This window comes from Strix aluco, chromosome 20 (assembly GCF_031877795.1).
Source record: "Strix aluco isolate bStrAlu1 chromosome 20, bStrAlu1.hap1, whole genome shotgun sequence".
Taxonomy (NCBI): domain Eukaryota; kingdom Metazoa; phylum Chordata; class Aves; order Strigiformes; family Strigidae; genus Strix; species Strix aluco.
The window spans coordinates 8,374,717-8,391,185 of record NC_133950.1 but is presented as its reverse complement, the minus strand read 5'-3'; the positions used below and the strand labels follow the sequence as shown (position 1 = coordinate 8,391,185).

The following is a 16,469-nucleotide window of genomic DNA, read 5'->3' as shown; positions in this document are numbered from 1 at the left end:
GGTGTGTATTAATCTTTAATGTGAAACAACATCTCGACAGCAGCTACAGGGGGGAAAAAGATACTACTAAAAAATTAAAGTTGATGGTGTGATAGTTGTCTAGACCCAGTTGCGCTCTACCATCCCCCATTGCCTCAGGCACCATTCCCTGCTCTCAGCACTGATACAGCCAGGTTCCAGACTGGAAATGTGTCCATTTCTTCTAGAGATCTCAAGGCACATTCTCCCCATGTCTTAACCCTTGGTTAAGAGCCATCACAACTCTAATCATCCCGTCTCTAACTTTGACCTAAAAGGAAAGGAAGGGAGGATGAAGAGGTGCATGGGGGGAATTAGTGAATATCTCTTCTCCTTTATAAGCTGATATTTCCCCAATGTATGATGCTGGCATGTGGGAGGACACACTGGGATTTCTCTGAAATCCATTTCATTTGGCTCTTCTCATATTTCAGTTTGTACTTGCACTGTTCTGGGAACTGGAGGGGAGCTATCACTCCACTTCGGTATGTAAAAGCTCCCTTCCTCTCTTTGCAATAGAAATTCAATAGAAAGTGAAATGTTTAAAGGAAAACTGATCCAGGCTGGCTGATGAAGGAAGTCATTATGGACGAGTTTAATGAACAGACAACCAAGCGAGTTTGGACAATGTGTACAGAACAACTGATCGTTATCAGCAGCAAATCTGCATACCCGCCTAATGGCAAATATGCTGAGTTTGCAGCTGCTTACTGTGAAGGGACAACGCTGTAGATCTGCAAAGAGCAGCAAGGCAGAGAAGTAGCCTGGATGGAGAAGCAGGAGAAATGAACTTCTGAACTGGAATTTGGAAATGCTGAGGGTGGGATGTAGCTGGGAGTATTTCCCAGTAATCACCTCAGGTTCATGACCACTGTGAGTGGAAAGAGAGATGTACTGTAGACCACCTGGAATATGCTCTATTCCCCTCAGTGTGGAGCTAGAAACTCCCCAAACCCCGGTTTTGTAAGGTAAAGTAGAAACAGTCCTTTCTGAGAGGCGAGGAACTAAAGCACTGGGAACTGCCACATTTATGGGTGAAGTAGGAGTCAGTGGTGAAGGCTAGTATTAAATACATGCCTCCAGAACAGGAACAACCTCCTCAGTCAGGAGCTACAGGTACCATTAGGTTTAATAACAGTAATATTCTATCTGCAATTAGAAAGAAGTTTATATGTGCCCAATAGAAAAAGCGAACATTCGTTGACTTTCCCATACTTAATTTGTTTAATTTCTTCATGTAATGCAACAGCAGACTGTCATTTTTAACCAGACTTACACAACTCCATTTTGTCAAGTGCTGCTGAGCTCACTGCAGCTCCACAAACACATGCTGTGCACACGTGCAGACTCCCACACACTCCGGCGCGCACACACACGCTTGGCACTTGTGCTCCCTGTCACACTCCGGGTTCAATCCACCCGCGCAGTAGACACGCGCGCTTGCTGCAGCTTTGCCATGCTCCTGGTGAAAGCTCTTGAAGCACGGGAGACAGCCACACCGACCACAAATGCTGATGTCCTCTGGTCTATACTATGCTGCTTACTACGCTGCTATACTATGCAGAGGTCTCCCGTTCACACGCAGCGCTGCAAATGTGCACGGCACCTCTAGCACACCTCAGTTTGGCCTCTCCTATGCTCTTAGTGAAACCTTTTCTCTCTGGGAATTACAAACGTTTACAGTGCTTATGGTGGACTCAGACTCAAAACCAGAAGGGTTTTCTGGAGATGTACAAATAAGCCTGACACTAAATCTCACTGTAGCAGAGCTCTGCATAGCTTAATTTCTCCCGCTTTAAAGAGTAGCTACAGTCTCTCTGCACTATATTCTGCAGAAATAGGTGGGTATCACCTGTCCTGAGGACAACTTTTGGCCAGGTTTGTGCTCCCAGAGTGGGGGATGCAGCCTCAAGATCGCTCTGCCTGCCCAGGCATGCCCACTGTGTTGGCACATCCTCCACAAAACTCAGCAAGGCAGCCAGATGGACAGGAGGTGGGCAGGAGGAGGAACACGTCCTGCGTACGGAGACGACTTTTTCAGAGCAGCATCAGCAACTTCCAGCGAGGAGGAGCACAACCCAACGCGCTGGGCTGCTGTTGCAGCTGTGTTGCAGTAGGAAGCAGAAGGGGCGGGGGCCCACGCCAGGCGCAGGGTGCCAGCTAAGCAAGCTGCTCACCTTCCACCAACGGAGCACACGGCTTCCTTTGGAGAGGGGCATCGCGCCAACAGCATGACTGCGGAGGCGGATGATCTAATGACTGAAACGCTGGAAATGGGAGTCAGGAGGCGAGGGCTCTCTTCCAGCTGTATCTGTGGCTTGCTGCGTAACCTTTGGCAAGGCATTTCACCCCTCTGTTTCCCTTCCCACTCATCATATGTCTTGTCTGTTTAGCCGTTAAACACATCGGGGAGAGGAGCTGGCTTGTCGCAGGGCTGGCCGCAGCCATCGTTTGACAGGGGGGTGCAGCAGGACAGCGGCTCTCCCACCACGTGAGTGACAGCGTGCCCTGAACCAGGTGGTGTGAAGCATCCCCTTAAGCTCCCTAGTAAATCTCCCACACTGAATATGCATGTTCAGTACATCACCCCGCAGAGCCTTGATCTTGGGAAAAGCCTTGAGGTCCTACCGTAATAGAAACAGCAACAGACCCTGTCCCCCTCCGCCAGACACACCTCCCAAACACCCAAGCAGGAGAGCAGGTTGAGGTGATTTTTATCTTTCAAAGTTTGGCAGGATTTCATAGTCGTGTGTGTGTGTGTGTGTGTGTGTGTGTGTGTGTCCACATGTGCTTGTCACTGAATCCTGGGTAATTATTTTGTTTTATTTCTTTTTTGGCAACACTTTAAAGTAAGAGCTGGGTCTTTATAGATTGCTCAGGTTGCATGGAGTATGGATTACAGATCATCAGAGAGACATGAAAGCAGAAGACACGTTTCTCTGGCACAGCATTAAAGGGACAATAAAGGGGTAATTGTAGCCTAGGGTGCAGCCACCTTCTGCGCCCAGTCTTCACTTGCCTTTGCGGCACTGCGGAGAACTTCACGAGGGAAATGATGGAAAAGCTGTGGTGAGGATGTCTCAGGTCAGGACCTGGTTATTTCAAAGGTGATATATGCTCAGGAGGTTAAAGTCACCACTTAGGTACATGAATAAAACACTGCCAAATACTCTAAACTGTAACACAGGCAGACTGAGGTCTTTTAAAACTTGATTTTTTATGTCTATTTTCACCCTGAGAGACAGTTGTCAGAGGATCAAAGCAATTCCCTTTTTTAAACTCTCTCTTTCTCTCCCTCCTCCCTCTCCTCCCCTCCATTTTTCTCTCTCTCTTTCCTTCCTCCTCTTCCCTCTCTTTTTCAACAGGACTCCACAGAATGGAGCAAGAATGAGAGAAAAAAGGCAGACAGAAAAGCATGAACTGGAGGCTTGTTGAGTTCCTCTACCTCCTGTTTATATGGGACCATATACTAGTACAGCCCTCCCACCAGGACCCAGCTGCTACCAACCAACATGTCTCCAAGGAATTTGATTGGCTTATTTCAGACAGGGGGCCTTTCCACCACTCACGGAGCTACTTATCCTTTGTGGAAAGACATCGTCAAGGATTTACAACCAGATATAAAATATACAGGTACGTTGGTTTCCTACAACACCTGTAGCTTGGATAAGTTGGGAGGTGGTGGGAACTCAGCCAGTTCCCATGGGCCTAAGGCTCGTAGTCAATGGGAGATGCATCATTGTCCCCATTCCACCTGGAAATGCTTCTTTGGTTCTTCATGGTCCTCAGCTGGCAATGCAAATTGCTTCAAGGACTCAGATGTAATGCTCTGATAGTGAGAAGAAGGCACTGCGATACCATGGCAATGTGCACAACATAGATTGAGATAAAAAGGGACCAAGGGTGTGGGTGTACTTCATTTGTGGTGACAGATAAGTTCACAGGCAGGTTCAAAAGCATGTTTTTCAAATCAATGTACCCATGGGCAGATCAAGCCTCCTTACCAAACTCACACATGTGAACTACCAATAGCTTGAGGTTCACATGGGCAAGAACAGACATAAATATGTCAAGACACACATCAGTATGGCAGTTCTCACACTGCTGTGCATAAGCCTTAGCTGTGTACTTCCTACCACAGACATTTGCAGATTATCTCCATGTATGAGTTGGACTTGCCCCCAGAACTGTGATCTTGGTTTAAAAGTCTTCCAATTAAAAAACTACAGAGAATAGGCAGAATTTGGATTTTCCTTTACCGTCTAGGTTTTGAAGCCTTTGTTGTTGCCTGTTTCAAGCTCTTCTTGCCAGCTGTGATATCCAGAAACACACTTTTCTTTTTTCATTTTAACAAGAAAAGCTGGGGTGCTCATATGAGCCTCCTATTAAAGCAGCAAGCGCTTTGGAGTGAAGGGGAATAAGCCAGCAAGTGTCATGAGATTTGCGCTAAAACCCAAAGAAACTGCAAAACTCTCATAGACATGTGCGCATTTACATAATTATATAGTCCTGTTGTGTTTCAGAAAGACACACTTGCAAACACAACCATGCAAACTAGTAGGTAGGAAAGTACTAGTGAATAGGCTCCTGGCAACATGCAACGCAGATACACATACACGATGACTGGGGAATGGGGGGAGCAGGGAATCCACATGTGTGCAGGCAGTGCTCTCCCATGGGCAGAGAGCCAAAAGCACTCGCAGAGCAATAGCAACATGCGAGACATCGTCTATGTGTGGGGAAGAAAAATGCGTTGTGCCTGTCCCATGGCCTCCAGGGAGTGCAGCATCCCCTCCCCTCGCACCAGCCCACAGAGCAAGGGCAAGTTAGCGTGGGTTCAAGATGTTGTCCTGGCTTGTCCTCTTAATTTAAAACAGCTCAGGGGGAAGACAGACCCAAAAACTAGAAATTATGCTGCTACGCTTCCACTAAGGATGTCTCACTGTCTTTGCTTCCACAGGAGAGCAGAGAAAACATGTCTTTTCCAAAAATACTTTCTTCCTGGTTGTGCATATCCCCAGTTCTCCTCCTGCCCTGCCTGACAACATACAATCTGATCGAGACTGCAAATCTCTGCCCCACGCAATGCCCCTGGCAGTGGCTCTGCCCTTTGCTAAAGAGCCATTCAGCCCTGAATGCCACCGCAGCAGTCTACGGGGGCTGTACTGGGAGAGAAATGCATGCAGTGTATGTGTTCAGACACATCTAAGAACTGTCACTGCAGGTCAGGCCAGAGATCCATCAAGCCTGGGATCCTGTCTCTAAGAATCATGGAGAAACAGGTCTGGAAGGACCTTGAGAGGTCATTTAATCCATGCCTCTTCCCCAAGGCAGACTCAGACATACCTGTGTCACATCAGACAGAGGTTTGGAGGCAACCTCTCCTGAAAGGTTTCCCGTGACAGCGAATTCACACCCAGAGCAGGCAGCCTGTGCCACGGCTTTGCTGTCGCCACTTTTATAAAGGAGCTAAAAGCTTGTTTGTATGTGAAGCCTGCAATTTCTAGCTTTATCTACTATGGGGTAAGGAACAAATTCCCCTTTGGTTTGTAGGAGACTGGTAGGAATTTGAAGGCTCATCTTGGTTTAGGATGAACTTTATATATGGGAAGCAGAAAGGGTTCTGTTTTTCTCCATTTCTGCTGGATATTGCCAAAGCACTTATGAAAGACACTTGTAGCATGGGGAGGACACAGCGTCCTCCTCCTTCCAACATGGGAGAAAAAGGGCAGCAGCACTCTGCATGCATGGGAGGTGTCTGAGAAGGGTCTTGCAGAGGGTCACAATATTCACAAAAGAAACTGGGGATGAGACAAAGTCCAGTGGAAGTGGTCAGGGATAGAGTTTAGAGACATGGCAAGTCTGCGAGGGCACCTAGGGATGCATCTCATGGCCAAATACCATGCACTAAGCTGAAGGAGGGAGCTGAGGGCTTGAGGAAATCAGCCATGTGTGTCATGGTTTGAGCTGCTGGAAACACACTCTGGGAGTAACTTTTGCTCCCACTACAGTCAGCTGAGAATGAGGGGCTAACCCCATGTGCTTCAGCAGAGCAGATGGAGCCATTAGGTAGGAGGCTGGCTAGATGTTGGAGGTTTGTTTGTTTTTAATATCTGGCCCTGTTGGCAGAACTGGTCACTTAAAAACTGGGCCCATGCATTTTTTAAGGAGTGTCAAAAGCAGCCTAGCTATGGCGAATTAGTGGAGCTGCAGCCAGTTCTAGCAGTTAAGAGCTGGACTCTGAGCACACACACCCTCCAGAACATATCATTTTACTGAAACCCACAGGGGTGAAATCTCATTTTGTGGGATCCTTAAATTGACTTCGAGAATCTGTAAAGCTGTTGGGATTTTGTCAACTATTTAATTCCAACATAGAAGCCTCTTTCCTCCCAAATGATGTCTCTCAATTGCTCTTTGCACTAGACTAGCCCAAGGGAGGCACATATTCTACATTAAGGATCTTGCTCCTTTCCTTAGAAAAGCAGCTGATATGGAGCATGGGAATTTTCTGTGTAGTCTTCTCTTTTAATGTTCCTTTGCTCCCATAATTTTTTTGGTTGGCTGGTTTGTTCTTTGTCCTTTGGTCAGACAGTTCCTTGGGGCACTTGTGGTTTTGCTGAATGAGGTTTGACCCGATCACTGCTCTTCTCCTAAGGCCAATAGCAGCAGACCTCAAACCAGCCACAGTGACCAAGGATTTGGAGTGGATGTGAAATCAGGTGAGAGGACCTCACCCGTCCCTAATTGAAACACTGTTCCCTGTTTAGTGGTGATTTCCCCTGTGTCTTGCTGTGAGGGAGTATGGACACAGCGCATTAGGACCGTGTCATTTACATTGAAAACCCACAGAGATAAAGCCACTGTCAGTGCTACACAGCAGCATAAGGCAAAATGCAGCATTTTCTCATTTTTACAGGTGGTGTTAAAAAGGAAGCAACACCAAACTAAAACATGCAACACTCCTCCTTCCATCACAGCTGAAGTCCAGAAAGCTGTCAGCAGCATGCAAAGAGCCTGTTTTAGTTAGCACGGCTATTTTATACGCTGCATAAGCAGAATTGTTGTAGAACAGCATAGCTGCTGATATCTTTTCATAGAATGCCTGGACCCAGATCTACCACCCTAGCACGGAAAGGCAGTTCACTGTGACAGTCTCCAGAGGCTCATTCCCTCCTTCTGTGTATTTTCATTTTAGTAGATTTTAGGTCTCTTTTCTCGCAAACTTGCACCACTGATTTTCCTGGTACCCCCTGTCAAGGTTTGCACCTTGCATGTGGTATTAGGAGGAAAGCAAGAAAAGGGGGAGATGTTTTATATTAAATCACAAACAGTAGGGGTAGGTACAATTTCATTAAGGAAGCACATTAATCAGCATCGATTCATACTAATAAGGCTGGTTTAGGGGGGCCTCTGGCAGGAAAATGCTGCTTTGATCATTATCTGTGCACTCTGATGCTAATGCAGATAGGATGGCAGATGCTGAGAGTGGTTTGTGGGATGTCTGAATATTCATTATCACTATCCTTGTTGTTGTTCCTAGTCATGAGAGCCTTGGCTACTAGGTACTGCACGAAGACTGGAAAACAGATGAAGCTCAGCTTGGCTTTGGGACTAGGGCACTGCTCAGACCAGAAAACATTCCTGTTACCACAGGACAGTAGTTAACAGCTTCAGTCCACTTCTTTGAAGTGTTGTCTTTTTTTCTTCTCCCAGAAACTGATTATTTAGCTATAAGGCAAAGCAAAAGAAGCAGTAGACTGAGCACTTGAACACACTATGCAAATAGCCAGTCAGAAGCACTGACACAGAGGCATTTCGCTAATGATGCTGCTCAGTTTAAACAAGTTCTAAAAAATCAAATCTTTTCTAGAAAAAGTGAGGTGAGACACAGGAGGCAAAGAGGGAAGTGGTGAGCTGGTCTCGTCCTGCCCGGTAGACAGGCTGCCATTGCCAGTTTTCCTACAGCAAAGCAGGGGCAGGACACACCGCCTTAGACAGAGGGACTCACAGTCAGACTGGCAGAGGGGTAACGCAGGCAGTATCTATATTTTTGCCCCAGACTCGTGGTGTGGCTGTGGGTAAGCTCACTTCTCCGTGCCTCAGTTCCCTCCTCACCCCCGTGAGAATGGGAGATGACAGCATTTGTCTGCTCTGCATTGCTGGGCAGACTTAATTAAATGCTGCAAGACGTTTGGACGTAAGGGACGACAGCAATATAAAGTGGATGATCAAACAGGGCTGGAAGGGGAATGTGCATATACAAGAAGAAATGTGGATTTTCCACGTGTGGGAGTTTAATTCTATTTTCTGAAATGACAGTAGGGACAGGGAAATCTGGCTCTCTGTATAAGAGAGCAGGGAAACCCTGGGGTATAAAAAGGAGATCTGCTCGCCTTGCAACTTCTCCTGCAGCGGGACCATTTAGAGGCTGCCTAATTTCATGAAACCCACAAATAGAGAATACTTCTGAGACCTCTGCCAAGTCTGGATAAAATGCACAACACATTCAAAACTTAGTGGGGGATGTGACAAGAAACCAGCCAGTCCTGCCCCATCCCTCCGCCTACAGAGTGACAAAACTGATTGCTTACGTACACTCATTACAGTAAGGTCCCTTGATATATAAAAAGGAAATACAGCTCCTGAGACAGGAAAGGTTGTAAGTAACTGGCTCCACAAGCTAGCTATAAATTGGTTGAGATGGTGCCTGAGGAAAAAAAGCTTTTTTTTCTTTCCCTCAAAAATTGTTTCATCAGGAAGGTGGTGCAGGTTTGGGACAGGTCAATGGAGAGGTGAGGGGTATCTCCATCCTTGGTGGTTTTCAAGGCTTGGCTGGACAAAGCCACGGCTGATATGCTCAAGAGCTGGTGATAGTCCTGCTTCAAGTGGGAGGTTGGATTAGGGACCCTCAGGGTCCCATCTAACCAACATTTCTGTGATTTCCCTGTTTCTCTGATTCAGAGTGGACGCTAAACTGGGTGCTCATAAAGGGATTTGCACTGCTGAATGCATTCGGCCACACTAGAGATTTTTATTTAGTCCTAGAAAACCCACAAATCTGAACAGCTACGTGCTCTCTAAATGTGTCATTCCCTTGGCAAAGAGGAAGAGAATTATCATGAAGCGAGGATCTTTGCTGTGCATGTAGCACGGGCTATGATTGACTTAGAAATGCATATGCTGTTCTGCTGCTTAAATTTTCCCTTAGAGGAAAAAAAATTTTAAAAGGGAAAAAAAAATTTGGTCTCACAAAACTGTCTCACAAAACTTTCAAACTTTTATGGCACCACAAATTAAAAACAATGAGCCAGATTCGCTGTGACATAAATATGTGAGGCTGTTGACTTCAAGGCAAATTCACCAATTTATTGGCTGGAGAATCTGTTTTAGCATATCCAGCATGGCCCACTGCCCCAGGACCTGCATACACAGAACCAGGGTTTATAAGGCTGCTTGCCCTGGCTGTCTGGCTGGGAGCATTATGAGCTTTTATTATTTCTAAGCAAAAGCAGAATGCAATTCCTACCTTCAGGCACTGGACTTGGACAATCTGGCTAGTGAATGTGAGGTTTCTGTGACTGTTTTTAGCAGCTTCTATTACAGAAGTTTTGCCTTTCCTGACCAGACCTTCCAGGCAGGTTTCATGCAAACCTATGATTTCCAAAACTGAGGAACTGATCTGGCAGAAAACTAATCTGGCAAGAAAAATGAAAAAAACCCAACAAAACCCAAACCTAATTTTCAACTAGATCACTTTTCCAGTCTCATTCATGCTGTGGTCAGGTGATAGTAAAGGGACAGGACTGTGTGGAGGAGGGAGAAAGGGAACTAAGGAGACTGGTGAGACTGCTGTTTTCAGCAGCAATGTGGATTAAAGTTGTATTAAAGTGGTTGTGAGAATGCATGCTAAGTTTTGGCAGAGACAAGATCTATTACAGCTGCTTCCACCATTTTTCCAGCCCATTCTTCTTCTCCCATCTCTCCACTCCTCATTGACTCTTTTTGCTGTCTCTCTATTGCATTGAATTTAATCTACTGGTCACTAGAGCTGTACAAATAATTGATTTTGTGGTTCGCTGGTTGTACAGAACAAAAATAACATTAAAATGGGTTGATCTGCAATGGATGTTTGTTCAACTTTTCAGTAAAATGAGAAAATCAAAATGTTTCATTTTAGGCTCAGTGAATGCTTTAAGCTTTGCTGTTTGTTTTCATTTTATTAATCCAGTGAAAAACTTTTTGTTTTCAATTTTTAAGGCATAAAATATCATCTCAAAACACAAAGTCAACCAATGCCACTTAAAAATTGTCAAAAGGGAAACATTTTGATTTTGGGTTTATTTTGTTTAGCTGCTTGGTCTCCAACTTGCTCATTCAATTTATGTTGAATTTGCAAGTAGTTTTTATGTCCTTGAAATAGGGAAGGAGGAAAAAAAAAAAAAAGCCTGGCTGTCCTTATTATTCTCTCTGAGACTTTGAAATCTTAAAATTCCCCAGGGTTCAGCTTTGACTTCCCTTGAGTTCAGCTTTTAGCATCTTAGGATAAAGAATAAAAATTTCCCCAGCACTGCTGGGTGAGGGAGGCACAGCCAAGACGAGCAGTAGAATTGCAGCTTTGCTGTGGAAAGGCACGTGCTTGTTCAAAATGAAGCTGGATGCTGCGACCTGGGTGCTACTGACTTAAGACAAACTGTACAACACGGGTGCAGTCATAGTTCCTCTCTCACACACACACCCTGGCAAGTTTTCACTCCTGTTCCAGTTGTTTGAATGCCTGAAGCACCCAAAAAAGCACCGTGAGGTTCTTCTCAAACAGCATTAAGGTGATGCTTTGCACTGGTACAAACTGATAGGCACTGTTAGGCTTTTTAATCTTTGCTTTGGCTTTTTTAGTCATGCTGAAGTTCTGCTGACAAGGTTTTCCTATTAGGTTTTTATGCTATCTGTTTAAAGGGGACATCAACTTTTATGTTTTCCAGTCAGAGGCAAGGCTTTTTTAGGAGAGGCAACAGCAATTGAAGGACAGAGGGAGCTGAGATGAAAGGAGGCTCTTGCCTCTGCGTGGAATGAGCAATGGAAATCCGTACAGCATTGCATGGCAAAAAATACAAAATCTCCATAGTTTACATTATGCATGTAAACGAGTGATGTACATTGGTTTGTAATCAGTAAATGCCTTGTAAATAAATGTGTGTAAACCAAAAATTTAAATCTATTTCCATAGTGCATGTAAACAATGAAGCCTTCTAGTGTTCTCTTCAATGTAAATGTTAATCTAAAAATGACATTACTACAAGTTTATGCAACTTTACAAGAGAGCCACAATTTACATTCCTGTCTCACCAGCTCTAACACAGCAGCTTGGCAAACACGAGCCATTCAGTGATGGGCATAAACCAGCCAATTCCATCACGTAGCCTCTCCTTTAGCCACAACCTTCATTCTTCATGCAGTTCAGGGACCAGTGTTGTTACATTCCCTGCATAATGTGTCTCCCTGCGTATGGGAAGCTTTTAATATATTTGCATAAGCAGAATAAAGGCAGGAGTGGGGGATGGCAGGGAATGGCTCGGGCTGAGCTGTACAGAGCTTAGTCCTGGGGGTGTTGGGCTGAGCTGTACAGAGCTTAGTCCTGGGGGTGTTGGGCTGAGCAGACAAGGAGCTTGGCCCTCTTGGGGCTGGAGGAGCAGCTGCTCCGGCTGCGTTTAGATTCAGATGGCGAGGGCTTGCGAACATCACTGGCAGCTGCAGGACTTGACAGAAGGACACACCTCTCCTTCTCTTTGATATTCTTGAGAACACAGGGCAAACGGAAGCATAAATGGCACCAGCCTTTGATATGCTCAAAGCTGAGAAGATACAGGAACAGAACATCTGTCCAAGTTTTGGGGAAGGGCAGACCCTCATCTCCACGTGCAGCGCACGCCCAGGCCGTAGGGAATGGCACAGCAGTACAGTTGATAAGTTCGTATCTGATAGGGTGCTTGTGGTTAGGACACACCAGTTGCTCTGGAGAAAAGCGTGCACTTAAGCTGTATGCCTAGAAAGCTGTATCACTCACTGGTTGCCCTGCCTGCTGACCAGGGTAAGCTCTAGTTGGATGGGCTGAGTGTTAGCACAGTTCTGCAGAGCTGCATGCTCAAGCACAAAAATTCCCTTTCTGAATCCAGAATGAGATATTTTAACTGTGCTCCCAATGAATCCCAGAAGGAGCACAGACAAATATTTTGAGTCGCTGAACCTTTCCAAAGAGATCTGCATCCTGCTGGGCTAGGAGGGAGCTGTCTACACAGTCCCCTCTGAGACCTTGTTTGGTGGGGGGGTCTCTCCCCCTTTGCATGACAAGTGGAGGGCTTTGCCCAGCAGGCCTCCCAGGGCTGCTCCCCAGCATGCTGCCACAGCGATGACTCTGCACGTTCATCTCAGGTTTCTTCAGACCAGAAGACTATGGTCCAGTGGCTTGGGAGCATATTTTAAAGGTTAACAAGCCAAGGCAAAGCCTTCACTTTTTTTTTTTTTTTTTTTTTTTTTTTTGTGAGCAGATTATTAATTCTGCTTTTAAGTCAGGCAGATGCTTATTTCACAGAGAAGCTGTTACATTAAAAAAAAAAAAAAGAAAAAAGTCATCCTGTTAGATGCATGGAATAATTTTGTTCTGGCACCAGTAGCACTGGGAGATGGCATGACTGTACCTATTATAGGGGTTTTTCTATTTCTGGATCCCTCTAATGTTTCCCTTGGGTTCCAGAAAGTAGTTTTTTTTCCTTTCTTTTTTGCTGATTGCCACCCACCAGCCTCTGTAAATGGAACAAGATGCATCCCACTGGGGCAGTCGGAGCCATCCAGGCTGGTTTCCTGTGTTAAACTACTAAGCTCAGGTACTGAACCCAAGGACACATCTGAACAGAAACCCAAGAATCAGCTTTGCTGGCAGCAGGGAGCGAGAAGGGTTTGGGTCAGCCCTTTGTGCCAGGATCTCCTCTCCAGGCAGCATGAAATCAAACATGCTCGTGAAGCCTTGGCTTCACCTCCAGAGAGCCCTGGGCAGGTGGTACCTGGTCTGCTCCCGGGGCTCGGGGGGAGGCAGGATTTAGGCTGCAAGGTCTACACTAGGGATGGATGGTGTTTGCTAGTGACCAAGCCTGGAAGCTCTGTGTCTTGGGCGATCAGACCCGATTTCACACCTGCAGCACTTCACAGCCTTCCACCACTGACACGGAGACCACAAAGTATTTTTTGAGGTTCCCTTTACCAGGGAGACATTTTTGCTGGTTAAATACATCCCATCAGGTGGGAAATACCGAGAGGGAGGGGAGGAGAGGGGTTGGGACAGGAGCCGCTGGTGGCAGCGGTATTTACACCCAACTAGCTGTCTGGGCTGGAGGCACTCTGCAGCCCAGGGTGCAGGCAGGAGCTGCCTCATCCTCCCTCCCTGCCAGACTCTTCGCAGGACAGAGATCCTCCCCATCCCCATACTCTGAGGCGTGGGAAAGCCTCCGACTTGCTCCAGTGCCTGCCCTGAAAGGGAAGCCTTGAGGTCTGACACGAGCAGCTGTGAGCAGGGCCAGGCTGGAGCATAGCGGAGGGATGGGATTCTCTGAAGTCACTGCTATGCTTCTAAATCAAAGTCCCGCTGACAACACAGAGCACTAAATGCCTGCCTGGGGCTCTGCTCCTACAGTCATGTGACGACATCAGAATTTAAGCTTTAATTAAGAAACGAGTGCAGGGAGGGAGGGAAGATTCTCTAGCCCTTATGACTGCAAAAGAAAGCTTGGAAACATGACCTGAGTGCAACCAACATCTGCTTTAATGTGCAGATGGCTCCCAGCAGAGGGGTAAGCAGCCGGGAGAGGAAGCCATTACATCAAATTCCCAAGCAGGTCAGGCCTGCTTGTGCTTCTGCTTGCAGTGAAAGAGCTTACTTGGAGAAAGGAGAATTTCCATAAAAGCTGTGCTATGGCAGAATTACACCAATATGCCCCCTCTTGCTGTACATGGCTCTCATGCGGCCTTGCAGGGCCAGATTTTACACTAACACAGCTTCTGCTTGTGGATAGCCATTGTCTAGAGGTGGCAAGTGCCAGCTGACTGCCCCTGTGTTCCTGCAGGCTGAACCCTGCCGATGGTGTGTGCCACTTTTTCAGCAGTGACATGAAAATTCTCTGCTCTGGGATTATGGCAGCAGGTGTTTTGCCTCCTGGAGTTCCTTAGCCCAAACTGAAGGGACTCTTTTGTTATGCCTGTATGGCACGCTACCCTTCAATACTTGCTGGCCCAAAAAATCCATGCTGTGCTTTCTCCTGTCATCAGTTTCAGCAAGGGCAGGGAGCAACTAGATATTTTAGAGAACAGTTAAGGAGAAGCCTCTGGATGCTCTCCATCTCCCAGGGATAAACCTTTGGCAAAGTTCTTTGAAGAAGAACCCTATCTGATGGCTACCCTCTCAGCTAGCATACCAGCACCTGGAGGTTCAAATATCCCTGATATTGCAACAACCTCTCATTCCCATGAATGAATGTCATGAAAAGCCAGCGGAATAGCTGTTCCCCTATAACTTATCGCTGGGACCTGTCTCTGGTCTCTGAATGACTTAGTGATTAGCTCTTGCAAGCATCCTGACACTGACCCCCTTGCTGATGTGGCTAGAGATCTTGTCGTTTCTGCAGTAAAAGTGCCCCTGTGAAAGCTGCAAACAAAGGTTTCATGCACTGGTCACGACTGGCAGGTCTGCTGGAGCACAGACAGGATTTAAGCACTGATTTCAGTAGCTGAGAGTCACAGTGCACTCAGGGGATTCAGCTTGGATGAGGATGCGAACACTGACCAGTGAGGGACACTACCTCTCCACAGCTACCTGGAGGTGGAAGAAGCAGCATTATGTTGGGAGGGCAAAGGTGTTTTCATTGTCCGTGCATCCCTGCCCAACCTCATTTTGCTTTTCCTCCTTTTTACTTCATACTGGTTCTTTCCTGCTCAGCAAAGGAAAATCTGCCTATTGAGTATTCAGCATTAAATATTTCAGCGTTAGCTTCCAGCTCTTGAGCAAAAACCCAGAAAGAACATTACTTTTTACTCCCTTCCAAATGTCTGGGGCTCTCCCTGGGGAGTGCAGGCGCACAGCCTGGGTAAGGCTAATAAGAGAGCTTGGTACACAGGGAGAACTGCATGTTGCATGGTTAAGAGCAAGCAGGAGAGACAGGAATAAGAAAATAAGATTGTTAGCTTCATCTCTGCTTAAAGCTAAATGAATAGTCCCCACCAGACTAATAGGTTCTCCTTGCATTTTGTCTTCCTTCTCCATTTTGCTCCCTTACCCCCCATTCATGCGCAGACTGTGAAAGTCTCAGATTCCCCCCTCCCACCCGTAAAAGACTCCTGCCTCTTTCTTGGGAGTATTTGATATTTGAAATCTGTGCCATACCGATTCAGCAGGCAAGTGTTGCCGAGTCACATGATGAACTGCATCTCAAGACTATTTAATGTCTCTTCAAAGCCCACACTTTTAGAGTCCTGTGATTATGTAAGAGTCTCAACTCAATTTTTAAAGTAAGTTTACGGCCCTCATAATTGCAGAGGAAAACTTGATAATACCACTCCTACATACTCAGAAAGCAGAAGGCAAAAAAGAAGAAAAAAAAATCCTGAAGTTTATCAGATTTAAAAAGTCTCATGAATTTTAAAACCAATCTCTTAATTCTTTTTTGGAGCCTGACTCATGATTTTCAAACAGTTAGCAATATGGCTGTAGGGATTGTAAGGCTGGTTTGTTATCTTATTAGATAACTTACATAAAATATCCAAACCCATGGAGACTCAGAGATTGAGTATTGCACTTCAGTACACAGCTGGAGAGAACAGTGTCTTTTCTTCTGTATAGATGCTGAGGATCTCCTCTTAATCCAGGTCTCTAGTCACTACTGCAGCATAAATATTTCCCTAAATTATATTAGTGCTAATCATGTGAATGAGAATAGCCATAATATTGATCTTCATAATACTTAGGTTATTAAATTTGAGTTTGAAGGTAGTTTTGTGGGGCAATTCATAATAGTAAATCTCGTCAGCATGCATAAGCAGGGAAAGCAAGCCACAGAGCAATAGCACTGCAAACCCAGAGAGAAATACATTCTGGAGTCTTCCATCCTGCCACAAGATTGCACACGGAACAGACACATGTGAATAAGTTAGCAATGCCAGAACTGAAGTTTTGTTAATTGTTTGCTAATCTCAGATGAATCTAATTGATCTGAAAGGGGAGAAAAGCCTTTGGATGTTGAAAAACACTTGTTCCAATGTTTCTATGAGGTATATGCACCACCCAGGGGCACTTTATTCCTGTAATATTTACACACACACAAAGACAGGGATGCTGGTGCGATAAAACAAAGGGGGATTGCCAACGTTACTGTTCAGTGGTGGGTTTACCTTCCACACACATGTTTACT

General features: G+C 45.8%; 1 protein-coding gene across 1 annotated transcript in view; it reads left to right on the top strand.

Annotated features, from left to right (window-relative positions):
• The window catches only part of BRINP1 (BMP/retinoic acid inducible neural specific 1), an 89,594-nt gene that overhangs the window by 25,787 nt on the left and 47,338 nt on the right, over positions 1-16,469 (top strand). Inside the window, exon 2 of the mRNA XM_074846419.1 lies at positions 3,384-3,651. Coding sequence (XP_074702520.1) covers positions 3,434-3,651 — 218 coding nt within the window. The 5' untranslated portion in view covers positions 3,384-3,433. The remainder of the gene's footprint in view (positions 1-3,383; positions 3,652-16,469) is intronic.